General features: G+C 37.9%; 1 protein-coding gene across 5 annotated transcripts in view; it reads left to right on the forward strand.

The window, feature by feature from the left end:
• The window catches only part of TBC1D12 (TBC1 domain family member 12), a 48,128-nt gene that overhangs the window by 15,594 nt on the left and 5,234 nt on the right, over positions 1 to 27,300 (forward strand). For 4 of the 5 annotated variants that reach the window (XM_075423427.1, XM_075423430.1, XM_075423426.1 and 1 more), the window contains 9 exons: positions 3,845 to 3,968; positions 11,273 to 11,329; positions 17,444 to 17,559; positions 19,566 to 19,648; positions 21,281 to 21,398; positions 21,736 to 21,842; positions 22,491 to 22,571; positions 25,317 to 25,411; positions 26,116 to 26,187. In XM_075423427.1, coding sequence (XP_075279542.1) covers positions 3,845 to 3,968; positions 11,273 to 11,329; positions 17,444 to 17,559; positions 19,566 to 19,648; positions 21,281 to 21,398; positions 21,736 to 21,842; positions 22,491 to 22,571; positions 25,317 to 25,411; positions 26,116 to 26,187 — 853 coding nt within the window. The remainder of the gene's footprint in view (positions 1 to 3,844; positions 3,969 to 11,272; positions 11,330 to 17,443; positions 17,560 to 19,565; positions 19,649 to 21,280; positions 21,399 to 21,735; positions 21,843 to 22,490; positions 22,572 to 25,316; positions 25,412 to 26,115; positions 26,188 to 27,300) is intronic. The other variant, XM_075423428.1, reaches the window with a different exon arrangement.

The raw sequence follows: 27,300 nt of genomic DNA on the forward strand, positions 1-27,300 counted from the left end.
GGGAAAGCTAAAACCCAAAAGTAAACAAACAAACAAAAAAATCCCATTAAATATCAAGTTCCACCTATCCCTCTCTGAGACTAAATTCCAACTGCCTTTAGACTTTACCAATTTATCTTAAATAGCAACAAAAAAGTGATTGGAAAATCAAAAGCAGAGTGGAAACAAGCAATTGCATTACTAGAACATCACCTTAATGCTACCTGTGGAAATGGCTAACATCTTTGAATTACTGAACCATCAGTATGGTGAAACTCTTGCACAGAGAGCTGTGGGCACAGGTGGGAATAGTTGATGTTGTTAAGTAAGGAAGAAAACTGCCACTTGTAGCTGTTACTGTAGCTGTTGTAGTTGTGCGATTGTGACAGCCCATAGGTTTTTGTGTAGTGTAATCCAAACAATGCTAGGAATAGATGTCTTGGTATGTGCCAATAACGGCTGCTTATTCTGTGGCCCTTCAGTTATTTTCAAGCTCTTCAGTGCACCTACTGAAACATTTTTGAGTGTCATTTGAGAGTGTTAATATGTGTTCCAGAGTGGTTGTATAAAACTAGCAGGGAAAAAAACTGACAGCTCTTCCACTGGGCTTAAAACCAGAGCTTAAATCAATGAACGAATTTAATACTTGTGTCCCACAGGTCCTTTCAACAGAAAGCATTATTCAGTTCTAAAGTGTAGGCTTGTATTTAAGGAATTTTGAAGTTTTCAAAAGGATTTTGAGATTCTGTACCAAAGTGCTGTTGACTTTTCAATCCATCTCAATGGATGACTTTTCCTGGGATCATTGAAGCTCATGAATATTCTAAGCAGCAACAAATATATCAAATCTAGTACACTTCCTGCAATTCAGTGAATGCAACTTGTAAGCCTTCACAGATGCTGTTCCTTAACAGGGCTTTTGTAAGGCTTTACTGTTGTCAACAGCGCATCAGATGTGATACTGTTAGCTGCCAAAATAATCTATTCAAATTGCCCTTCCGTCTTTAGCAAAGCTTATTTGTAAACGTCCCATTAATTTCTCTTGGATTGGAATTGCTATGTGCAGTTTATTCTGACATGATAGAAAGTTTGACTAGCTTTTTGCCTTCACAAGAAACAGACTTCAATGAACATCTACTCAATAAAAGTAAAATCATATATTTTTCACTTGTGCATTCATAAAAAGTGAAACAAGCCTTTGCTTAATTTAGTATGCCAAAAATATTAAAAAAAATTAAAACCCTTCGAGATTCATTATGGTGGGGACTACATTCTGGAAGGTTTGTTTTAATGTCATTTTTGTTTAAAAAAAATTTAAAAATCAAATCTCATAAAAGCCATGAGCATGCTTAAATCTTTTGTACAGGAATATTAATTAAAATCTTCTGTGTGTTTACACATTTTTCATTTTTAAATATGCTAGCTTGCTAGTTAATCATCAAACAGCTTTGGTAGAGTGACAGATTGCCATCAATGTCAAAGGCATATATCTTTTCAGCTTCCACAAGTGCACGAAGCAGTGGAGCTGAACTGCTGGGTAATCCTGGTGCTGTTCTGTAGTATGTGCAGAGACTGGATGATTGTGGCTATCCATGAAGCCAGGATGCATGGGCTATTTTGTATTTCAGAAACAGTGCTCTAGAATGGATCTTCCTGCATACCTGTCTCTGGGGAAAAAATCTCCTCTGATTAAGTTCAAATACAGCTGCTGCCGTAGTTGCAGGTATAAGGGCAAGGCTGTAGCACAGTATTTAGTGACATGATCGTCTTCAGCATACTTTGTCTTGTTTTCTTGATGTTCTTTGAACACTCCTCCTTCCCTCCTGAAGACAGTGTAAAGCACTGTGAAAGGTGTCCTGTACTTGTGAAATGAGTCTATTATTTACGTGAGCACACTTCTAAAATATTTTTTTCTTTTGTGGATGGACCTGTTCATTTCACTAGTGGTGTGCAGTCCTGGGGCTGACTGAGGACAGTGTATTTTAAAGATGTTGGTACCATGGCTTGGCTCTTTCATCAGCCCTTCCTTCCAAGGTCATGTGTCAGAAACCGCTAGTTTGGTGTTCTGGGTTCTTGCTTTGCTTCCACAGGGATGGCCTAAGATATTGCAAGTTTCCGTGATGGGGACAGCATTGCAGGATATGTAGATCACAACCAATGTTTACTAGAGGACCTTGTATTAATTAAGCTGTTAATAGCAACACCTTGATTCCATTAATAGCAGGTAACTATTCGTATGGTGCAAGCTTCTCAGATGTGCTTACTCAGTTACTGGGTTGGGACAACAGCTGGGAGACCTCCACAGAAGCGGTGGGGTGTACTGATGCACCAACAGCTTCTACATGGGCATTCAAAAATAAAAAAAAATTTGTCAAAGCACACTCTTTCTTCAGGTGTGTCTGTAATCCCATACTCCCTGCCTACCTATAGGAGCTGCTGCTTTCTCAACTGCAGTCTCTTTCCTTATTGTAGCAACCTGTTGTTGATGGTAGTGTGTGGCGGTGGCCTTGAACATCTAGTTCTACTCTCCAGCTTGCTGTTTTCTGGTGGCTAAACCTTCAGCTACAGATACAAGTATCTGTAGAGTCCGTTCACGCAGACTAGCACAGAAGGGACTTTTGTGACAGGCTTAGCTTGTCCCAAATAACAAAACATTCTGGGCACTGGAAAGATAGTTTGTACTTGAAAGCTATACAATGTCTTACAAACACTAACAGTTCCTAATTGTAAAACTGTGCTACCTGGTCAGAAACCCTGACAGTGCTGGAATGTGAGACTAACTGTGCGCTTTTCAGACGGGTTGGGGTCGTTGATGTGTGCTACTTCTGTGTGGGCGAAGCTAAGAGGCTGTGTTCTGTGCACAAACGTGACTGCATTCAATTTGAGAAGGAAATATGTTTTGAAATACAGCAGATGCTTGCTTTAATAAATCTGGGGATCTCTTTCCAGAGGAAGAGTGTGAAAGTACAAAATCAGCTAGTTAGCACTGCGCAAAAACCTCTTCCAATAGAAGTACTCAATATTCTGCTCGCTCAGAGGTCAACTTGTAAGCATCCTGAGAAGTAACCTTACAGACTACTGAACTTCTAATTCCCTCTCTGTTAAGTTTCTGGAAAGTAACTCTCCAATATTCAGAATAAATGCACTTCTTTTATTTTTAGAGCACTCATACATGGCATCCTCTGTGGGAACTTGTGATGGAGTTGAATAGTACAGCTGTGTATCTAGACAAATGGTTGCTAATATGATCTTGTTATGGTTAGCTTTCTAAGAAGTAATAGAGCAGTGCAGTCATCTGGCTGTTTGAGTGTAATTGCTTTAGCACTGGCAAAGGTTATCTGCTGAACTAAAGCTGTGTGCATGTTCCCTTGTTTCCTAGTCCATGTTATAAAAGTTGAAGGTGTGAAGACTGCGGAAAATGGTAGTAGAAGTAATAGTTCACCGTTTCTTTTTTATATTGCTCAGTTACACAGTGATTTCCAGCTATTTTCAGTCTCCACATAGCTTCATAAGACACACTAAACCAAATCCCAAACAAAATCCTGAGAGCTGTTGCATGCTACTAACTTACATTTAAGAAAGTGTCTGGTATTACTAAAAGAGCTTTGATATTACATAAAGCAGCTTAGAATTCAGAGGTAAAACTGAGTGTTAAGTACAAATATTAGCATCAAAGCATCTGTAATGAAAGCTGCTCCACTTCAAGTTTTGAAGTATAAAAGAAAGCTAAGGTAGCACATTATGCATTTGCTGAGCAGTAAATCTCTACGGTGGCGAACTTGGTTTAAAGAAATGTAAGTGGGTACAAATACCATTTGTTTATATGCTTATAATAAACAAAAAGAAAACCCTCCTCTCTTTTCAGAAACTTTTTCACTAAAAGGACAAAGGAACTCAAACCTGCTGTCCAAAGCGCTCCTGGTTGGAAGCTGTTTGGAAAAGTCCCACCCAGGGAAAACCTTTTGAAAGATTCCAAAATTATTCAGCAGGTGAGTAAACATCACGCAACTCTGGATACAAAACTTGTAAAAAAATTAATGCATCAGTATTGCAGTCCTCTGCTGTTATCTCCACGTCTGGGAAGAACACTTTTGGGGCTTTGTCTAAAGAATAGTAGTTACTGAGAAGGAGTTTGAGTTTTATGATTATCTACTAGATTCTTTAGTACATCTCAGTGCTTATAAAAAGGTGGTATGTGTTCAAGAAGCATTTAAGCTGTTTCAGTCAAAACATCAGAACTTAGGTATTAATTTCTCCTAAAAATTTGCCTTATTTATCATGATATGGTACAATTTTTTAATGGTGGAGTGATTGTGAAATACTGTAGACTTCCTTTATGAAGTTCAGTTCCAAATTACTTTTGCATGTTTTGTGCAATAAAACCAGTCATACCTGTATACTCGTTTTTTCTTCAAACTAGATGTTAATCTAGAAAAATTTATCCTTTTCAAGCATTCTTGGATATTCTAGTGCTACAAAACTGGGTGGGGGTTTTTTTTGTTTGTTTGTTTTTTTCTTATTTGGATCTAACTCATCTTTCCATAGTCCCTCTTGCCTGGAAGACTTGCTATCTGGGTAACTTTGACAAATTGCTTAGAATTCTGAAACATGTAGTATTGTTCTGTTTAGACTTTTAACCTCACTGAAGATATTTTTGTTTCAAAATAGTACTGTAAGTTGAACTTGTTTTGGAGTTACTGAGGTACTACAGAAAGATAATTCTGATTTCCTTCCTGTAATAATACAAAGTTGCACTTCCACATATTTGTTCATGTAGAGTCTGTCTTTAATTTGATAAAATAGTAATGAAATGGCATAGTCTTTAAAGATGAGCAATTGGGAATGTAACATTAACTTAATGTTAACACGAGATCCTGAAGTTGAAGGATTTGTTGACACAAATGTGAATGTCCCTTGTGTTGGTGAAAAGAGTAACCTGAATCTTTTGAGAGCTGCTTTCTCTGTCTCCTTGCTTAAATTCTATATAAGCTGATGTGTTTGCAAATGGCTGTGAATGAAGCAGTGTTCAGCCATCTTCTAGAAAGAGCTTCGTGGTGAAGAGGGCTTTTTGGGAGCAACTGAAGTGAAAAACAAGAGGTTCTTTTTGAAGGACTTCCATGTAATGGGACTTACCATACAATAAAATGTTGTAGGAGAATGATGAGATTACAGAAAGTGTGATCTTGGGGGTTGGACTAGATGATCCTTAAAGGTCCTGTCCAACCTAAACCATTCTATGATTTACTGTGAAGTAAACCGAATGCTTTTTCAACACTTTTAAATAAGGAAAATTATATTTGAACAGTTTCCCTTTTTGGGTGGGAGAGGGAAAGTGTTCCTAGTTTACTTGCAGATGAATGCTGTTGGCCTTGTGCTGTGAAAATACTGTGGTAAAAATCCAGATGTCTCTTCCATCCTGAGAAATGGAGAATGTGCATGATGTTACCAGTCATCTGCTTCCCGTTTTGTAGTAATGAAGATGTTTGTTCTGGGGACCAACTCATATTCTGCAGAAAGTCTTACTTGCTGATGCTGTTGTCCCTCAGTGGCTGTTTTTCTTTTAACTGTAGTGTTCCCATTTTTTTTTAACTTCTCCAAAATGGCAGAAAAGCAAATATATTAAAACAATGTGTTGTCTTTAAACATGATTGAGTTGGTCCTAGCTGCTAGTCATGGGGCTTGTGTTATAGTGGATGACAGATTAGGGTCACTATTGGATTTCTATAATCTTGAGTAATGTGTCGGTAATAGCTAATATTTTTAGCTTTTAATTTAGCTAAAGCACGCGTGGTCTTTAGATAAAGCATCATGAGCTAAATACGTAGTTATCAAAGGGAGATCCAGATTGATGGTATACTCTGCACAGAGTTAGATCTGCAATACCTCAGAAAATTTGATTCTTAAATTGAGGTGACCTTACTGTCCCCATATTTAATGTATGTCATATGTCTTGCATGTGTATTTGAAATTTACAGTATAGCTCCTTGTGCATATGCCTTTGAAGAAAAGCCAGTGGTTTCTCAAAAACATTCAAATTTGCTAAGCCAGCAGTGTGTTAGAATAAATACAGGCACACTTTATTGTTGCTGAAGGTCAGCGGAAAATAGTATCTTCACTTTTAAATGGCTGACTGAAGTCCCTAGACTAAATTCCTCGCTATACAGGAGATGCGAGTGAAAGAAGCATCGACAAGAATGCAGTTATGAGGCCTTTAAGAAGTTGGTAGAAACATGATTAAAGCTTAATATGTTCTCTTTGCAAGTAATTCTGTGAACCTGGCAGAATACTTCATATCTTACATGGAGTGTCTCTACAAACTTCCACTTTTGACTTTCTAAATGGAAGTCAAGGGATCAAGTATGATCTGAAACACAAAACTCACTTTTTTCCCCCAGTTTTTTTTTTAGCCATCTCTGGTCAGAACAGTGGCTACTAACTGTTTACCAGCTTTTGTAAAATGAGCTTCTAGGTATAAGGCTATGCAAATAGAATGGGCTTAAGCTGTAGGCGAGCTGCCTGAGGGAGTTTACGGTAGTTTATTATTAGCAACAAATCTGGCCGTTCCTGAACAGGTATGGTGTTCTCGATGGTTGAACACAGTTCTGTGACTTTACTGATGCGAGTGGCCAGCTTTGGGAGGGTGCAAATAAACTCTTGATTAAGGAAGCTCAATGAGTCAGCATCCTTCAGATGAAGAGTGAGATCTTAAGAAGCCTTTTTGCAGGAAAAATTAACTCACGACTGGAAAAACTTTGTAACTAATAGAAGGAAGTTGTCTTTTGGGTAAGAGTAATACTTGCATCAAAGCTTTATGGCAATATTGTGAAGCTTAAGGGACTTTTCTGTTAGTAAAACAAGAAAAAAAATTGCATCGTTGTAGATTTATAGTAAAAAGGTTGGTAGAGCTCACATGCCGTGTTTCCATCCTGGCTGACGGAAGCATCCTATGTTATCTTTGTTTTGGTAAGGATGATGTAGTAAATCAGTAATTACATTTAAATGAATGCTGGTGGCTCCCAGTCACTGTCTGTCAACTAGACACTGCTATATGTGTCTCTCCAGAGAAATCAGGTAATGATTCTAATACCTTGAATAACTTCCAAGAAAATCTGGACCTCAGTTTGGGATACAGTTTCAGACATTTTTCAGACAGCGATGCTAGCCAGCTCTGCCTTCAAAGATTCTCTAATGAATATTACTGTAAATAATTTCTTGCAAGTTTCTCGGCATATGTAGAAGAGGACAAATATTTGCGTCGAAAAGCAAGCTGCAGGGTTTGCCTGGCCGGGGCGATGGCAGTGCCCTGCAGCGGTGCCGCCGACAACGTGCTCTGGGCAAGATGCTCGAGCTCCAGCTGGGTCAGAGGCTGGAAGTTCTTGGCAGCTGCATCTCCCCGCTCGCAGCTGCTGGCACGCTCAGCTCTGCGTGGATTTAGAGCTGCCCAAGCAGGATGTGATTGAGGCCAACTCTTTTGCTGGACGTCTCCCTCCTCTGGGCTTCCTTCCTTCACTGTTTTTTAAAAAGGGAAAACAGCAACTGCTTAGGACTGCAGATGTCAAATGCGTTTGATTTGAGCAAGTGTGTCTTTTTTCATGAACTGCAGCTAATAAGACGGGCTATTATGAGAAGTATGTGGTCATTAATAATCAGTCTGGTAAATTCTTTTGGGTCTGTACAGAAATCTGCTTTAAATTAGACTGCTGAAATATTTTAATATAGAAGCATTCAAAGCAGAAACCAACTTGTGGGCTGATGTGTAACATTTTCGTGTGTATTGACTGAAGTGCAAGTTCTGTTTAAAAATACAAGCTCAATTTCATTTTTTGTGCTTATGGTTAATAAGAGAGCTTTTAATCTATGAACAAAATGATTCTGAATATCAAGTAATTAAGTTTAGCTCTTGCTTTTTATTAAAGCAATCTTGAATACTTTATTAATTTGGTTAAAGCAGAATGGTGATTTTTTTCCTAATATGCCTGAATTAAAGTAAACTCAAAATATGGAAATATACAGTGCAGGATAAAGAAAAGTAAAACATATACCAAATTCAGATATCAGCAATTTTAATAATGTACTGTCAGTGACAGGCTTAAATAGGAGCAGGAAAAAAAGCACTGCTTTTCTATTTGAATCTAACACACCGTGAAAAGCTTGCAGTGATTTGGAACTAATTGCTTATTCAGAAGTGAAGCAAAACCATCTTTTCCACGAGCTGTCACCTTGCGTACAAAATGGAAGGTATTAATGTTAGACAGTCAGTTAAATACTGACTCTGATTTTGATGACTGGGTCACTGTCCTACAACTAACCTCAGAAAATACTATTTTTGGGTGGCTCTGAAATACTTTAGAAAAAAAAAAAAAGGTAAATTACTGTACTTGAGGGCTAAGAAACAGTGTCTTCACTTGCGTATTTTTCTGATGTTGTTGTCGCCAGTCTGAAATTTAACAGAGAAATGGCATTCACTGAATCAGCACAACTCCCATGGTCTCCCGGGGACAAGAATTGTGGGAGGTTTCTCTTCAGAGGAACAGATGCACTTTTGAATCAGTTTTCGTACAACTCGGACCTTCTAATTTGCAATATTAACTCTTCCCTCCAATTTTTGTTGTTTCAGTTTAACATGCATGAAGCTCCTGATGCTTAAAAAGTGTGTACGGCATGTTTATCAACAAATCTAAGCATTTGAATGTCTAAGAAGTAGGTAAATACAGTGCTAGATGCTTTTTCATAGGAGTGGTTCTTAAGCAGATAGTTACCTAGATAGAGGTCCTGTTGGATCATCTTGCACTGGAGAGAAGAAAAAGGCAAGACTTCTGCATTTTTAGCAGATGCAGGTAGAAATACATTGCTAACTAACTGCCTTCAAACCGGGACAGACAATAAATGGGGGTATTGGGTCTTGGAAGGAACATGTAACACATGAATAACTGCCTGCTAGCAGCAGTGAGAAGGCTGTGATGGTTTTCTTTGTAGGCACTGTAGCAGTCAGATTCTCAAGACTTGGCCGTCATCTTTCCGGAGTCACATGTAGTCAGTAAAATGCTATGCTAGAGATAAAACAAAGTGTTATACTGCAGTTTTTCGAAGGCATTTCCCAGCATTTTAGACTTTTGCAGTGATTATCTTGTCAATAACATGGTAATGAAACTGGTAGGCCATCGATGAGACAAATGCCTCCTTTTGTTTGCCTGAAGGACATAAAATACACTTCAGCTCCTAGTACCAGGGCTCACTCAGCTGCTTTGACAAGGTAAACTTGTCAGGGAGAACTTCTCATGATGTCAGTGCTATGTTGGTGGCACAAATGCGTCTTCAGGGGTGTACTATACAGTCAGTGTGAGACTAATGTTTTGAAAATACTGTGGAGGTGTTGACCGTGCTGATGTGAGTTCTTCCGATTGCTGTGTGGTGTTTTGGCTTTTTTTTTTTAAAAAAAGTCTTTGAGGTCAACTATGAAGAGTATTGAAGCAAGCTTTCTCTTCCTGAAGCCTGAAATAGAAAGCATAAGCTTTTTTTTGTATGTATTAGTTTCTGTCCTTGAAAGTTGCTGGTTTTTGGGGAAATAAAAAAATTTAGAAACAATTGAGGTTAGGAAGATGGTAGAACTTCTTTTACCTTGGTTTGGTGGGACACTGGAATTTTTTTTTTTTTTTGTCTTCTAGGCCCTCTTTTTGGTGGGATGCCTCCTGCTCTTTTGGGTCTATGAATTTCTTTAGCGAAGGATGGCACGGATAAAAATAATTTATTTTTGTAAATTAAAAACTTTGCTTTTTCTTCTCTTAAGAAGTGAGCTTTTGCAGGTTAAGCAGACTTATGCTGATGAACTTGAGGTGCTGCAGTAGCAAAATCATCATCTAGGCAGGCTGTATCAAAGTCCAAAAGGATAGGATTTAGCAGAAAGATTCAGGTGGTAAAGATGCTGTCTTTTGTGGATGTTTTTTAGAATTTTTTTTTTAATATAAGCCTTATCCTCTGAGGCTGGCATGGTACTTCAGTATTGAAAAGGAGAAAATAGTATGGCAAGGGAGAAGGAAGCCTTTAAAATGCTTTTTATTAGTCTAGGGTATGCACGGTACAAGAACGCTGCAGATATGTTCAGAAAGAACGTTGAAGGCATGATGAAGAGCTTGTTTTCCTTCTTCCAGGTGCTGTAATCCAGTGCTTAAAAGCAACGGCTGTGTCCATGTGTTGTGTATCTGTCTGTGTCCCCCCCTTTAAGTTTGGGTTTTCCATCAGGAAACCAGCTTTGACTTTGGAATGGAAACATGCAGGGCTGTGGCTGTACAGTCTCCTGTAGCTGGGCGTGCTTTTGGCTGATTGCCTTGCTACAGTGTGGTATGAGAGGTTTCAGACTGCTGTTCAGAATCTTACTTTAATTTAAGTGACTGTTTCTCAAAGCCTTACAAATGTATCATGGTTCTCATCAGGTCACCAGTGAGGCTGAGGCGTAGTCCACTTCTGAGCTTTCAATGTAGAAATTCTAAGTATAATATGGCAGGTGGGAAGGTGGAGGACTTACAGGCCCGCTTTAAGTCACTGTGCTATTTAGTGACATTTTTTGCACTCATGTTAAATAGAAAACCCCACTTAATGTGAAAGTTCTGTTTGCACGTTACCCTAGCATTTTGTGTCTTGCCAAATGCTTGTTCAAGTCCACTTATGTTTCTTTTCCCTTTCTCCACAGTGCAAGTGCTACTCTTGAGAATTCATTTTGATCTTTAAAGCTAACTAGCTTATGGGTAAAGATCTAGTTGGGTGTGGGATGCAATCTTAAGGTGAGCTGAATGACAGCAAAATCTTCAAGATTCGTTTTCAGAGCAAACAATTTCTGTTTTCTTGTGTCAGACTATAGATGATGTTTTGTTCTTTCCTTTTTAACAGTGTATCTTACAAAGCTAGTGTTTAAGTAGGTGTAACTTGTGGATGGTGTCGACTAGGGAGAGACAGTATGTCAGGGAACGCCTTTTGTCATGCACCTGGGATGTGCCATGGAAAAAGATCTCTCTTCGGGCAAAGGTGCTGATTGTAGAAACTACAAAACTTCAGTTAAAATGGAAAAATAGTCCAACAGATGTCTATACACATTTTGCACAAGTGGGGAGTCTTTGTATGTATGTTTGTATATTCTGAGGCCTGGAGAAGAAGGAGGAACAGACACACCTGTGTTTCTTCAAACATAGAGTATAAATACTCTACATGTGATTTTAAATTTTGACTTGCATGTTGCTGTATTGTAATGACATTTTCCTTCATTTATTCACTAAGGCTTTGCTTCTGTTTTTCTCATTAGGATGACAGTTCTGGCAGTCTTGCGTCAATATCTGCTCTCAGTCTATTAAACACAGGGGTATGAAATTTAATATATATATTTTTAGTTGTATTCAGTGCCATGCATGGGACTATGTAGCACTCATTAAAATAGAACAAACATCACATTTTCACAGTAGCATGAATATTTTATGGTACTAACCATCAACTCATTAGATACCATTAGTATAATAAACAGACGAATAAACTTCACACATGAATCTCACTAACAACTTTAAGTGATAGAGTATTATTGTTTGTTATTGTTTATATTGCATGTTATTGAATAGCAGGAAATAGGTAATGCTGGAGCTTGACAGTAATTTACTTTCTATGTTTGTTGTGCCTCCTTGCTTAATGAGAAAAGTTGTGAAAAGGCTTAACTTGTAATATTTTTGAACACCTTGTATTAGCTTTGAAAACTGATATTGTAGAATCTTTTTTTTTCCCCATGTCACTAAGTCACACAGGCTATTAACAGTGGCACTTCAGAAGTCCAGACACTTTTAATCACTATTTCCAATATGAAATTGGAAACCTGGAAAAATGTAGCGATTGAAACTTCTGTTACATGTTACATCTTCTCTTTGCTGTGACTGGTATCCTTCTGAAACTGGTCCAATGCACATGCCTGTTCCTTTGAAAACTTTTTATGTTAATCCCACACTCGGTGTTAAACAGGAATAGTAGAAGTTGACTTTTTAGTTCTATGGCTCTGTTACTCTGACTTTGTGAAACAGAGCAGTAATGTAGCTGCTAGTTGATACGTGATGCCTATGGTTCACGTTACATGGTCCAGCCACTCTCAGCTCTTCTTTACTGGGCCCAAAGCCCATGGCTTCATGCTCGTCTGTAAACAACAAAAGATGCAACTTGATGCTAGTTGTTTAATATCCAATTGAGGGGAAAAAAGTAAATGAACAATTGAAGATGGATGGCATTAGTTTGGAAGGTTGACCTAGAAACTCACACAGAACGACAGAATGGTAGGGGTTCAGTGTCTGTTTGGTTGTTCTCTTGTACTATGTGAAGATTAGTATTTTTCCCTCCTTCAATAACAGTCATATGCAGGGCGCATGCTTTGTTTAATTGGAATATTGTTGACATCTGCTTGAAGCAGAGGCAATCCTCAAGACAGTGAAAGTTAATTCAGTGTTGCCTGTCAGGTCCCTGTTTCCTCCAGAATACCTAAAACATAATTGGATCTGTGGTGCTTAGTCTATATAATTGGTACTTTCAGGACCGTGAGGACTTTCGCAGTCCTTGCAAGGCTTTTATCACTCATTTCCAGGAGTTCAGCTTTTGTTGTTGGATCCTAGATAGGTCAAAACTTATCCCAGCAAGATGCATGTTAAATTTCATGGTCAGTATTTATTTCTTTAAAGCTCTATAGTTTGGGCACTGTAGATGCAAGTTTGTCTTCTAAAATTGAATCATTATTTGCACACTTAATTGAATACTTTATCCCTCCAAGCATACCCTGCTTAAGGTCAGCTAATGCTTTTGGAATGCTGCGATGCAGTTGGCTTTCCTTTCTGTAAGATAGTTTCCTTAGATGCTGGAATAAGCAGCTATGGGCAACTACACGTACGTTACACGGTGCAATCCACAAGTGCTTAGAGGTATCTAAAATAACTCTGAATAGTCTAGCTGTCCTGTACAGCCATCCTGAGGAAGGATGAAAGAAACTTCAGTTTCTTATGTTTTCCATGTAGATATCAAAAAGTGCAGGCAATAAAGACCTCTGCAGGCTTATTATTTTTCTTTTGTTTAAAACACCAGGGGATTTTTATATTTTGTTTGTGTGGTGGGTTTTTTTTTTTAGAGAAGAAATAGCTTGGGATATTTTTATCTTCTTAAGCACAAAGGCAGTTTATAAGCAAAAGACTTTTTTTTTTTTTTTTTTCCCCCTAGCCTCATTTACCTGTTACCTGTCTGTAGGTTAATAGGCTTATCTATTTCTGTAGGAATAAATACCAGAAATACAAGTCCCTCCACATACCGAAGTGCTCTTAAATGTACTGTCACTGGCTTTGTCAGGAAAAACATGCTTTTAGCTTGTTAACAGGTTAATTATTGGCAGTAGATGAGAGGATGCAGTTCCAGCCTTAATAAGGAGATAACTCTCTATTAAAGCGATACTCTCTACTAAGAGTATCTAGAAGATAAGTATCTAAGAGATACTCTCTATGAAAGTTGAGATTTGTTTTTCTTTTATTTTGAGATTGTGAAATGTTCCATAACTTTCAATGAATGCCAGATACGCTATAATAAAGAATTTTTGAACATTCCCTAAGCCACAGAAACCATACATATGACCCTTCCAATTTTTTTTTTTTTTAACATAAAAAGGTCTTATGTAGTCTTGAATCTTAGCTGTCAACTGTTCTGTCCTCTGGTGTATGCCCTGCATGTTAAGCATTTGACAAGGCATTTGACTTTAAATTGTATTTTTACCTTGTCAGGGAAGAATACTCACTCAGATCTTTTGAATTGAAATTCTGTCAGCGCGAGCTTTGTATCTCATGCTGAGAATTTTAGATTGTGCATCAAATAAATGGTTAAGGCTATTGGATTCTTTGCATCTAGTCTTACAAAATATTCCAGAAAAAAAGGATGGATATTTTAGTTGCTCAAACTAGTGAGTTCCATGCATGTCTGGTTCTGGGATGTAATATTCAGAGAAGTTTCCTAGAGCACAGGCTTCTTGAGGAAGAAGCATCTTCCATTGGTAAGTTCTGATACTTTGGAATGTATTTCATCTTGGGGAATGTGCAGCCATGGCAGTTTGAGCTGGAAGCTATTTTGGTCTCTGCTTTGACTCCTCCTAGTAATGCTTACAGTTTTCCCTCTCTGTTAATGTATTCTTTTCTTGCAAAAACCAGCTGTTCATGAAACATACTCACTTCCAGAAACATAGTTGGGTGATGAGTTCTGCCTTGTGTGGAAATCCCTGATGAAGATTCTTCCTTTTTTTTTTTTTTTTGTTTTGTTTCTCTGTTGCTTTGGAAATAGTATGTCAGTTCTTAGCATGTGCAACAGCCAGAAGCATTAGCACCATTCAAGCATGTTACTTGTAATAAAAAGGTGAGAGTGGCTTCGTTTCTAATGTCCATCTTGCAGTGCTTTTTTTTGTTTAACTTTCATACAAATTAGGTATGTAGGAACATTGAAAAAAGTGGTACCATTTGAGCGTCCTCATCTCTGACCACTAAATGAACTTGATTTTGTGGCTTCTGTTACAAAGTACTGGAAAATGCGAAAGTAAATCGGAACTTCCACCAAGAATGTGAGGGATGGCATTGCTACTCTACTGCAGCCTGGATGCTGATCTCCAGGTGCTATCACAGGATGCATGCCTAACTTAAGAATGTGCTGGGGTATCCTGAGGAATAAGGCATGGCCCGAGTGCCTATAATGTCTCTGTGTTCAGGTGGAATTAAATAATATTAGGCTTAAGAATATGTATATTCGTTCATACAGTGAATGTTGTTTTTCTGATTTTTCCTGTGATTATGTGAATTACAACAGAACTCTACCAATCCTATATGTCCAGTTGTTCACGATACTTGTTTGAATGTGCTGAATGATGTTCGATGCGTATTATTTTAATCAAAAGTTTTCTTGGTAATTGCGCTTCAGAAGAAGAATATGTTCTAGGAAATTTGTATAGCCAGAGACTATGTTCTTGGCCAGAGACTAAGAAATATTTAGAATTAAGTTGTATTTAAGAACAGTTGGCTAGTAACTTTTAAGTCATTGTGTTTACAAAGAATTAGGTTTTTAGTGTGCACATATGTATAAATGATGATAGTAAACAGTTCCACTTTTTTTTTTATAAGGTGTGTATTTGGGCTTTTTTGAAGACCGAAAAGCAACAGAGCTCCTCTAGTTGAAACAGTAGGCTGATTTCTATAGATTTGTGCCTGTCTTTCCAGGGCACTAACAAAATGAGGTATTTGGTACACTGCCATGGGGCAGACTATGATACAGTGGTTACAGGGTGGAAGGGTAGCTGAAGGCGGCTTGAGAGGGGTGGAGTGGAAATCACTTCCAAAGATACTGAGACTGTTTCAAAACAATTTTTTGGCTTGTTTGTGGAGGTGCAAACACCCTTCCTCATCCATTAAACTATTGTTTTGACTCCCACAAACTAGAAAAAGAGAAGGACAAGAAGTCCAGATCACACCTCAGGATCTGACAAGTGTCGTGGCATGTAGTGCATATGGCCTTACCACTGTGAACGCACCGGGTCTGCTCTGATCTCTGATGTTAACAGGTTGGGCCTGGCTGGTACTTGGATGGGAAACCACTTGGGAGTACCAGGTGCTGTAGCCTCTGCCTAGCAAGAGTGGAGCCTCTATCCTTGGTGACGTTAAGAACCTGGCAGAACAAGGCCCTGCTGTAGTTGACCTTGCTTTGAGCGGGGAGGCTGGACTAGGTGATCTCCAGAGGTCCGTCCCAACCTCAGTGATTCTGTGATAATGTCCTCTGGAGATGAGATTACCATGACTTCACTGAGGTGATACTTTCCAGATCATTTAATATATTATGCCAATGTGGAGGAACAGAAGTGTTGTTAGAGATTGTTAAAGTGGGTAGGGTAAGGAGGCTGTTGAGCAGCAAGCTTTAAGCCACCTTAGTGTTGGGCGAATGATTTGTGTCTTCTCTGGAGATCTGAGGCTGCATTGTTGTGTTTGTAAGAGGTCTCTTCCCGTTTAACTTAATGGACTTCAACTGTGTACTGAACTTTTAAGTTATATAATGGATTTAAAGTTGTCAGCTCTGTTTCTGTAATGCTATCGATGAACACTGAATGTATGAAGCCCTCTGTTTCTCCCTGGGAGAACTAATGCATACAGGAAGCTGTGTGTTAGGTGTGAGATTCATTTGGGAGCAGTTTATAGACACAAGTTTATGTTTGATTGGGAAGATACATGACCTAATTGGTAATTGATAATTTTTTTTTATTTTTGGTTACTTATACATAAGATGCTTTGGTTGTTCCAAGACTGAATTTACTTACACGATTATTAAAGCAACAGATGTACAAGAACAAACTGTGTTTAGATAACAAAAAAGCTTGTACAAATTAGAGTTCACTTGGCTGTGCTTAAGAATAGAGCTGTGTGATCTGTCAAAGTACATTAGTAAAGTGCCTTGAATTTGTTATCTTAAAAAGATGATTTTTCAGCTCTTAGTATTCTATGTTTAAGTTCCAGCAAGTGGAAGACTTGCAGAGAAACTAGTATTTAGCCTTCATGCCTAAGGAGAGTGTGAACACACAAGCTAATTTAATGGTTTGGGAATAAGTTGAAAGTCTCCTCACAGATAATCTTTTAAGATTTGATGGATCATAAGAATGGATTTCCTAGTAACTTGGCAGTAAATTTTTATTTACAGAGACTAAAAAAAAGGGAATGTGAAATTTGAGTTTTTCGTGTGGCTCTGTCTAGCCTTTTTCCTGAAGACTGTCTCATGTTTCTGTTTTGTTGAGTTGCTCTGTGGAAAAAGGAATGGAATTCTTTCTCTCTCAGAATCTTCTGTGTATTAAAGGCTCTTAAATATTTCTTTCTTGCATGTAGATTGCATGTTTTAACCTTTGAGAAAGAAATAATGTGAAACAGACTTGTAATGATAAATATACTCAGGGACAATGTAACAATAGTGTAGGTAGTTCTGGATCATGTTTCTGAAGCCTTTAGCAAGGCTTATCTACATGAAGGATACCTGATATTAAGGATGGCTAGAATAGAAAAGAAAGAAATGAGGAGACACACACATTCTTGGTTAGGGGTTTTTGTGGGGGTTGTCAACTTCACAGTTTACTTAAATATACTTGCGCACTAATTAGTTTGGGGAGATCATGCAGATTTTCTAACTGTAACTGATCCCTGGATGCTTAGTAGTAATATTGAACTAGAATAGGCCAAAGATTAAGTTGATGCAAGAAATTGCTTCCTCATTCATCTTTACTTAGCAGTCCTGGAAAGCTACACTGTCTTGCTATAAGCAGTTTCAATTTGTAATGTTAGCTCCTTGCTGTTGTAAATTACTGAATATAATATATTTTAACATTATTTAGTAAGTGTTAAGTAACATTAGAAGTGAGGCAGAAAGTTGAAATTTAATTTTTACTAATAATACTGTTTAGGAATATGAAGCACGGACAGGAAGAATGTATAAACCTCCACCTCCATCAGCAAGACGCAAAAACATTGAATTTGAACCACTTTCAACTACTGCTTTGATTCTGGAGGATCGACCAGCGTAAGTATGATTCTGCTGTGGAGCTGATGGCGACTGAACTTGTTAGATATGCTTCTGATGAGCTAAACTTCCGAAGTCTTACACAAAAGTATCACTGGATTATTCCACCCCAGCTAATAGCCTAACAAATACATCTGGAAGAACATTTAAGTATAATACAGTCTATATGAAGATTTCTTTCTCACTATAATGGGGCCAGCAGTTTGTTATCTACTGTGTATCACAGCTTCCTGTGACAGTGTTGTGGGCATCCTTAATTGCTAAAATTCCTGAAGACTTTTATGGATTTCTTCCCTGCCATCTCAGTGTGCACTCCCTTCTCCTTCCCCTATTCTGGAAACTTAATTTTTTAGACCAGTCAGGAAGACTAAACAGTGGCAGTTGTTACTTCAGCAAACCTGGATTTGACTTACCAGAAGAGTCTTTTAAAAAACTAAAAAAAGAATAAGTATTAGGTAGGTAACCGCAGGAGTGGGAAGAATTGCCTTTGAAACACAAAAAATACCTTCCTGTCACAAATGTGAAATGCTTGTTTTGTATCTGGCAACTACAGTCAAACGCTTTGTTGGTACCGAGATGATAGTGTTTACCGATACTGTTCCTTGCCCCTGTTCCAGTTATGTTTTCATGGCTCCTAAAACCCACAGCTCAAGGCAAGGAAACAGCAGATGAAGATGCAACAAAAACTGCATTAAGTACAAATAAGAATAGTAATGAAAAATGGATAATAAATTGGTCAGTATTTTCAGCTATAGTCTTCAACAGTTTGAAGGAATGAGGAGGACCTGCTGACTAGGAACATGCTGCGAGGAAAGCAAATGGAGCAAAGCTTCCAAACTGCACCTTGAGAAGGCTTGTGATGGCACTGTTAAATGCTTGCTCTAATCAGTTCCAGTTAGAAAATGGAAAATAGAACTTATAGTGTTTCCTTTGATACTTTCTCTCGTGGTATATAAGCTCATTCAGTGCTAAGACAGAAATATCCTGAATGGAGGTATGGATTGCTATGATGCTTTTTTTTGGATGCGTTCTTTCTTTTACTGTGTGGTGGAGAGTAAGGTATGCAGTAACTGGTTTGCTAATGCTTTTCTGTACTTTCAAAATATCACAATTCACAACCTAAGTATCTTTTTACAAATTACACTTTTGCTTGTTTCAAATTGGAGTGCCATTCCAAGTGTGTAGTGTGTTGTCGCAATGTCATCATTGAAAATATATTCTGCTCTCACTTCCGTTGGAAATATTAATATAATATATTGTGTAAGAGGAGATGGAATACTACTCTCTTTTACGCTAAAATGACAAAACTGTCTTCTGTTTATTTTGAACCTAAGTAGACTAGAGATTGGGTAAGAGACTGAGACCAAACATTGTGTTCTGATTTGTTTTGGAGTGATTCTGCTTGGTCGAAAGGTAGTGTGTCTTTGGCAATTAGGGGATCACTATGCAGCCAAAACCCAAACGTGTTTTAAGCTGGTGGTCTTGCAGCGCTGCAGCAAGCTTCCTTAGCTTTAGCTCTGACATAAATGAGGGTCTGTCCTTTCTTCCTTTGGGAAACCTATCTTCTTTTGTGGGAGTTTTAAAGGGCTAACTGTAATGAATAAACCCAGTACCTTTTATGGAAAATACCTCATTGTAGATTTCATATGAACAAATAGAGTATCGATATGCAGGTATATTTAATGATTAAAATATACATACGCAGAAATGTATTGGAACACATAACTCTGGAATATCAGTGTTTCCCTTTTGTCACTTCATGCAAACTTCATTTGAGCATCATTCCAGATGTTCAGCAAATCCAGTAATGCTGCTTTGGGGGAGTCTGTAGGAGAACTAATCAACACAAGCAGTAAACATCTGGTAGTTCCCTACTGCCATTACTGAAACACTGATGGTGTGACAACCCCAAAGCTCACCTTAGAGAGAAGCCAAATTAAAACATGTTTTGAAATGGTTCAGAATGTCATTTGTGTGTATTGAATTCAGGAACAACTTGTTTTCAGAAATCTTCCTGCCAAATCAGTGGAGGAGGCTTTACGTCACCGCCAGGAATATGATGAGATGGTGGCAGAGGCAAAAAAACGAGGTATGTTAACTGCCAATGATCACTATGGGTTTGTTTTTAACTATGCAGCAAAAGAGAGTAATTTCTGGCTTGTAGGCTAGTAGGTACAGTAAAGAACAACCTTGGTTAATATCTAAGTTATTCTGTGCTACGTATGTACACACAGTTTAAAACAGAACTCAGTTATCAAATTGGTTTCTTAATCCACCACAGTGACCATAACTAGGTTCAGAAGTCACTTTAACCCTTTCTTTAATTTTTGAGTAAGAACTTGATGATTTTTTTTTTAAATTACTTGCGTAATGTGATCAGCTAGAAACTTGCTGCATACTTGGACTCTTTCAAGCTGTGTTGCTGCAGTTGCCACTGTGAGGCAAAATATAATAAAGCTGACTGCTTAAAGATCTTTTTTCCCAGGAATTTGAGATCAATTGCAGTGTGAAGACAGATGAATACTTTGGGGTTTTTTTCCAACCAGCTGTACCTGTGTGAACCTTCCTGCTCCCACTAGATCTATTTTTTAAATTAAACATATCTGTAGCATCTGGTAGTGTGTCAATCTATGAATAGTTGTTGAAAGGACTTCTGTATTCTCATGCCCAGTATTCGGGGATTAGGCTATTTTAAGAATCTGTGCTGAATGTTTTACTTGGGCTATTGGCAGAGATACAGGCTTCTGAACTGATTGAGCCTCTCTGGGTCTGTGGCAGCTTACTCTGAAAGATGTAATAAGAAATCCAAGGCATTTGACAGCTCATTTCATTCTTCTCTTGTGGTGTGCATCTTGTAAGGTGTGATCTGTGGTCCATGTTCTCTAACTGCATCTTTGGAGGGTCAGCCATGTGCAATGTTTTGGTGTGTGTGCCCCAGTATTCATTAAATTAACTGTTGCATTGCACAAAGCTTCAGTAAAAACTTAATGAAGCTGGTCAGCTGTATTGGTTTACCACGGATGGCATGTTTACTCTGTTGATGTGTCTAATGCCTTGACAAATAGAAAATGTCTTCCAATTTCATAGTTGTTCTTACTGATGTCAAGATAGCACTGCTGTGTCCTTTTAGAATTTTCAATAAAGAGGGATCTACAAATGGTCCTTTTTTAACATAAGGCAGAATACTTTTCTCTTGTTCAGTATTGTGGCTTTGTCTCAGATCTTTAGGTACTCTTTCCAGAAAAGAAAATACATAATCCTTCCAGGTGGAAGCTTCAGTAAAATTTGAATAATTGTAAAATGGGTGTAGAATTGCACTTCTGAATAATAATTTTATCTGTAATTGTTGCTGATTAGTCTAAGTAAAAAGTCAGGTTTTGGTAGAAAGGGTGTGAAATTCATTACAGGAAAAACAACGCTGATGATGTGCTTGCTTTTTAGTCATTCTGTGTACTGCAGAAAAGAGTGCTAAGTTTTCTAGCCAGATTTTTGCTTGTCTAAATCACTGTGTACTTGAATAATTTAAAAGTAGCTTAAATTTAAAAATTGCCTGAGAAATACACCTACAATCAATAGAAATAGTACCAGGTAGCTCTTGTGCAGCTGTAACTTACCCTTGATCTCCTTCAAACATTATCTAAATACTTATATAATAGCTGAATTATTTACCTAATAATTCATATACACTAATACAGAATTATTAACATGTTGCACTTAACAGAAATTAAAGAAGCACATAAAAGGAAAAAAATAATGAGAGAGCGTTTCAAGCAAGAAGAGAATATCGCTAGTGCTATGGTGATTTGGGTCAATGAAATACTGCCTAACTGGGAAGGCATGTAAGTAAAATTCTGTTGTAAATGAGACAAGGCTGGCTTGTTTTTGCTGTGGAAACAGAGGAACCACATGCCTTATTTTCCTTTTCATTTCTCTTTTGTCAAGAAGTCAGTTTTTGTTGCCATGATAGTGAGAAGTCATTACAGAGCAACATGAAATGTGCATTCTGGGAGCTTAATGTTTTGTGTTGTTTTAATGGGACTTTAGCATAAGCAGAGATCCTTGAATATTGATTTGGGAAATAGTATGTTATTTTGCCTGTAAGTGGCTCAATGATTTTAGAAAACAAGATGTGCAATTTGTGCCTTTTTTCTCCCCTACCCTGCTTTGCTATCCTAGGCGTGCTACCCGAAGAGTTCGAGAGCTGTGGTGGCAGGGGTTACCCCCAAGTGTACGTGGGAAGGTCTGGAGTCTAGCTGTGGGAAATGAATTAAATATCACTCCTGGTATGCCTTAACAGATCACATTTTAATGCAACATTAAGTTGGTTATTTTTAAAGAAAAATTTAAACTTTTGTTACAAAAAAAATAACTGAGGGTATATTTGCTTTTTGGAAAAACTGTACTTAACCTCAGGAGTAGATGTTTTTTACAAATAGAGGTCATAGACTGGTAAATTATGGAAACAGTTCAAAACCTGCTTACAAAAACATTTTAGCCTTACAAGAGTTAAGGTGGTCCTCCCCACCAAAAAATAATTTTTGTGTTTAAAATTGAGAATTTCTAGCTTTGCTTTCTTAAGGGGTGGAAAGGAGAATTGCTTTATTTCATAACTAATGATTTTGATGAACTGGAAGTGTTCTAACCTGTTCACAAAAATGAAAACCTGAATTATGTCAGACATGATTTCCTTCTTGTAATTTGCGTCTTCGCAGAGGAAAGCGTAATACAGTGCACACTATAAAACTGTGTATAGTGGTACTCCCGTGGTTAGTGGTAACCACCTAATAGATTCTTCCCATGCCCCCAGTCGTTAAGATGAAACCAAGCAACAAACCCAATGCCAAGAATGCTTAGTGTGCTTTGGTTTTGGATGGGTGCTTTTCTTACTTAGCTCTTCCTTCTTTGTTGTTGGTTTGTTTTTTTTCTTGCAGAACTTTATGAAATCTTCTTGTCGAGAGCTAAGGAACGATGGAAAAGCTTCAGTGAGACAAGTTCTGAGAATGACATAGAAGGTGAGATCTCCTGAATGCTAGACAGCCTCCTGTTCACTTTTACAAACCCAGAAAGTCTCGCAAGTGCAGCTGCAATTGCAGTGTTAGGAATACTTGTTAAAAGGGCTGTGGGTCATTCCCTGCTTAAAAGTTTGTTTCCTTGTAACGAGTCAGTGAGTGAGGAACTTAACAGTATGTACTGTGTCAGTGAAAGGTGCATTGAAATGCTGCATGTGCTAGTTTACTTTCAATTGAATGTGTTTTCCTCTGAATTCCTGAAATACCAGGACTAAGCTCTCATGGCAATTTTAGATGAAATACGAAAAAAGAAATAATGCAAAACTAAATTACAGTATGTGCTCTTGCTTAGCTCTGCTTAGATGGTTCTTTTGTTGGTATCCCTTCCACAATTTTGGGAAACAAAAAAATTATTCTGTTTTTTTTAATTGTGGAACTGAAAGGTGAAGATTATGTAACATACTACACATTTTGGATCCCACTTGGGTTTCCTTGGTTGCCCACGTGGCCTTTCCTCCCTAATCTATTAAGTGGGGATGTTAGCGCACTTGTATGTATAATGGAGTTTTATCACTGGCATATTGCTGTCTCCTGTGGCTGTTCTCCCTGTTAAAAATAGCATCAATGATGTTTATATGGTGGATATATCCCTGTTGTAAACATTAACTACTCATGCTGTTAACAGTTACTTTTTAAAATGCTGTCTTAAGTGATACTGTCAGTACCAGCTGCTATGAAACAACTATTTTTTTGGGTTGGTCTCTTTTTTGGGGAAAAAAAATTCCATTGTAATACAAGAAGTACTTTTTGTTTGCGCTTATCATAGCCCATCCTGACTGATTGGCTACTTTGACTGTAAATTATTTGGGCCTTCGTTAGGCTACCTCTGTGACTCGTCTGAAACTTGTGTAAAACAAATTGGCTGTGTACATGTCTGTAAATATGCCTATCTTTGGAAAACATGTTTGCAGTGCCCCTTGGTTTGCAAGGGTGTGGGGATTTGTGTGTTCTTTCGTTGTGGGGTGTGGGCTGAGTGTGGGGGAAGGCTCAGGTAACTTCTTTATTTTGGAAAGGTGGTAGTTCTGGATGGGCGTGAAAGAGGGAAAGGTCCAGTTTGATTGCATCAAATGTCCTGGGAAATGCAGTAATAAGGGAAAAATTAAAATAATAGGATTTTCATCTCTGGTTGAAAAGCAAACCAGCCCACTGTGCTTACTGCTAATCTTTGGTAGCAAAGTCTGGAAGATCAATTACTGTAGCCTCATTTAACATATTAGACTAGTTCTGAAGGTTTTTCATGTTTAAATATCATTAACACTTTATTTTGGCAGATTAAAGCATGAAAAGTGTCTTTTTGTGTCTTGAAGAAAAAGCATTCATCAAAAGATGTGTTCTCTGTGAGATCTGTTCAAAAGACCCCCAGCAACTCCTCTTTTGGAGTTGAACTGAATTTCTTGTATAAATCCAGAGCTGCTTCTGCTCTATACAGTAGATTATAATATTCCTTGGAATACTCTAAATGGATACTGTTCCAAATGAAATGATCCCAGATTAACCAATATAAACCTGTTCCTTTTGAAAGAGGAAGGAGGGACTAAGCAGCAGTTCTTGAACTTTTTATTTTAGATTGTGTATGTTCTTTCCCTGTAATAATAATTGCCTTCTTTCTCCCAAATTCCCCTAATGCAGCGTGCAGCAGTTCCACTCACTCCTGAATGCAACTACCTTAGTTTTAGGAGGACTGGAAGAAAATGCAGCTTTCCAGGCTTCAGCAGAGCAGGTTCTGTTTAGCCTGTTCACCAAATTCTGCAATCTTCCACTTCTCAGGTGGCTCTTGACTGGTTTAGACCTCTGAAAGAGCCTTTTGCCTACATGCCACATGTATTTTTCTCCTCTCTATCACTAGTGAAAGCTGCCTTCTTTCCTGCCATCTGAGGAATGCCACTCCTAAGGATGTGAAAACATTTGAGTCTAATGAGAGCTCAGAAGTAATGTAACTTCTGCAGATCATAACTGTGTGGTAAAGTCTAGAAACTTCAGTGAAGTTTATCTGTATATTTTAGTTACCTTCAGTAAAAGTGGGACATGAGAAAAGCATGACTTTAAAAGTAATATGCTTGACTTTGCACGTAAAGAAGTGCTGGCTTCTTGTGATGATGCAATTCATCTTTTTCTTCTAGTGTACAGAGTATATTTCAATGCTGCTGGTTGAAATGGGCCACTAAGTGAGCCAATTAGGAATGAAAATTTTCAAAAGTGAGGTTCCACTGGATCATCTTTAGATTAAGAGCAGTGCTCTCACTCTGTGCTCTTGCACAAACTCAGTAACTGAAGTCACAGTAGAAGAAAAGTAAGAAAACGAGGTTTTGAGGACTGGCCTGGGCAAAGTTCAAATTCTAGTGAATACAGGGCCAGTCTGGGCCTGGATAGAGTGTTATACAGAAGAAAAAGGTGACCTGTTGTTTTTAACTGTGAATGGTGTAAAGGTGTATGACTTGAAAAAGAACAAGTAGACAGGTAGTAATTACTGATAGTTTCCTTCACTTTTTGGAGTTGATGGCATATACCAGATCTCAATGGACAGTTTTAGCTCTTGACATATAGCACTGTAGAAGTGCACTCCAAGAATTAGAACTAGGTAACTTTTTTTTCCTTAGATCCGAAAAGTCTTTATGTGCCTATGGCAGTTTTATTCTGAAGTTTGTAGAATTTAATATCAGTTTCAGTAAGTGTTGGTTTTGCTTGCAGATGCAGGTGCATCTGTTGCTGATCGTGAGGCCAGTCTGGAGCTAATTAAGTTGGATATATCACGCACATTTCCATCCCTGTATATTTTCCAGAAGGTGAGATTTCTGTAACTTTAGTTATGACAACTTTAAACTTCTGAATAGTTAAGCAAGAAAAGAAACCTAGCTGGCTAAACATGGAATAGTTTTTAGAAGCTTTCTATATAAAACAACAAAAGTAAAATTAGTTCTCTTCTACATACAAAAGTAAATAGTCATCTGTTTTTTATTTTTTTTATTTTTTTTTAATGAGAATAAAGTAGGGACACTTAAAGATGCACTATAAGGCTTTTTCTCCTGGAAAAATTCAGTGTGGTTCCAATAATGTTCATGACATTACATGAAAAAATGAGAATATTCTCACGGCTTCTACAGAAATCTTGATGTGTTTTCAGGCTTTTGGATTATATACACATGTATATAAAATAGCATGCACCACTGTAATACAGTAACTTGGGTTACTAAGAATTAAAACATCTACTGTCTCTGCAAAGGAAAAACCAACCCTGGATGTGTACCAGATATTGTCATTTTCCGTTATGTACTGATTTCAACTGAATTATTTCATAGGATTATTGGTCTGTTACTTTAACATCTTAAAAGCATACATGGTAATGCTTAGAGTAAAAACTGGTGGTATTCTAGATATGACCAAAGCAATAACGCACTGGTTTGCTTGCATCTTCAAATACTGACTTGTTATCTTCCTGATTTTGAAAAAAATTTTTTTTCTTTCCCCCTCCTCCCTCCCTCTGTATTAGGGTGGTCCTTATCATGATCTCCTGCATAGTGTTTTAGGAGCATATACATGTTACAGACCGGATGTGGGATATGTAAGTATTTGCTGTAAAGTACTTGTAACATGGCAAATAAGCTTAAGACGTCATGTGTTAAGAGTGTATTTAATAAGTAGGTTATCTAAGCTTTATGCTACTAGCACTTAAAAATAATTCAACTTTGGCAGTTGCTTATTTCATAGAAGTTACAAAGATGGTAGTTCTTATAGATAATTAAACAGCTGAAAAGGTACTGAATGTCAAGGATGAGTATACTGTCTGACTTGCATGGAAAATTTTAAATGAATGTGTTCACAAGGCATTGTAGTTCTGACAGACCCACAGTATCTGTGGAAAAAACCAAAATGTTAGTGGACTTCCAGTGAGCACTTGGCCTGTTCTGTTCTGGTCCCATTGCTGCCATTTCCATAGTGATGCTCTCTGCTTCACTACCATTCATCCTAAAATCCAAAAACTCCTTAGCGATATCTTCTTGTCGAAGATTAATAGCTCCATCTGAGTTCAGTGAAGATTGTTTGCAGCATTTTTTTTTTTTTTAAACCAAACCGAAAACCCATTAAAAACTGCCCAAAACCCTGCAAACCAGCCAACTAAACCTAACATTTCTGAATGGTGTCAGCTTACAGAAGCAATTAAATAATACAGATGGGTTTTTTTCTTCTTTCTTTATTCCTGGCAGTAGCTAGGAACACCTTTCACAAGGTCTAATCGCTTCTGGGTGAAAAAGAAGAGTTTTAAGTCTGATCCATGCAACAAAGAATTTAGCGCAGGGTGTGTTTTCCTGTCTAAATCGCACATGCTTGGGACTCTACATCAATATCTAGTTGGTTTTTCATGTTCACATGTTTTTAGCCCTGAATTCTGTCATCTATTACTTATTTGTGGAGACCCTCCCATAGTGTTTAAGTGAGATTCCCAGGACCTGCAGAGTTTGTACTGCTTGTTCCCAGGGTGGAGTTTTGAAAGGCAAATAAATAATTTTTCATGGATAGATCTTCTCTTTTTCACTAGGAACACAGAGAGCCTGGATATTCCTGATCAGGGGTGGTGGGGTGGTGGTGTGTGGTAATGTTAATATGGCAGTAAATGTAATGTAATCTTATTGCCACACCCATCTATCCCACAAAAATTGAAAGCTGAGGGACTGGT

Source organism: Opisthocomus hoazin, chromosome 6 (genome assembly GCF_030867145.1).
Source record: "Opisthocomus hoazin isolate bOpiHoa1 chromosome 6, bOpiHoa1.hap1, whole genome shotgun sequence".
Classification (NCBI taxonomy): Eukaryota; Metazoa; Chordata; class Aves; order Opisthocomiformes; family Opisthocomidae; genus Opisthocomus; species Opisthocomus hoazin.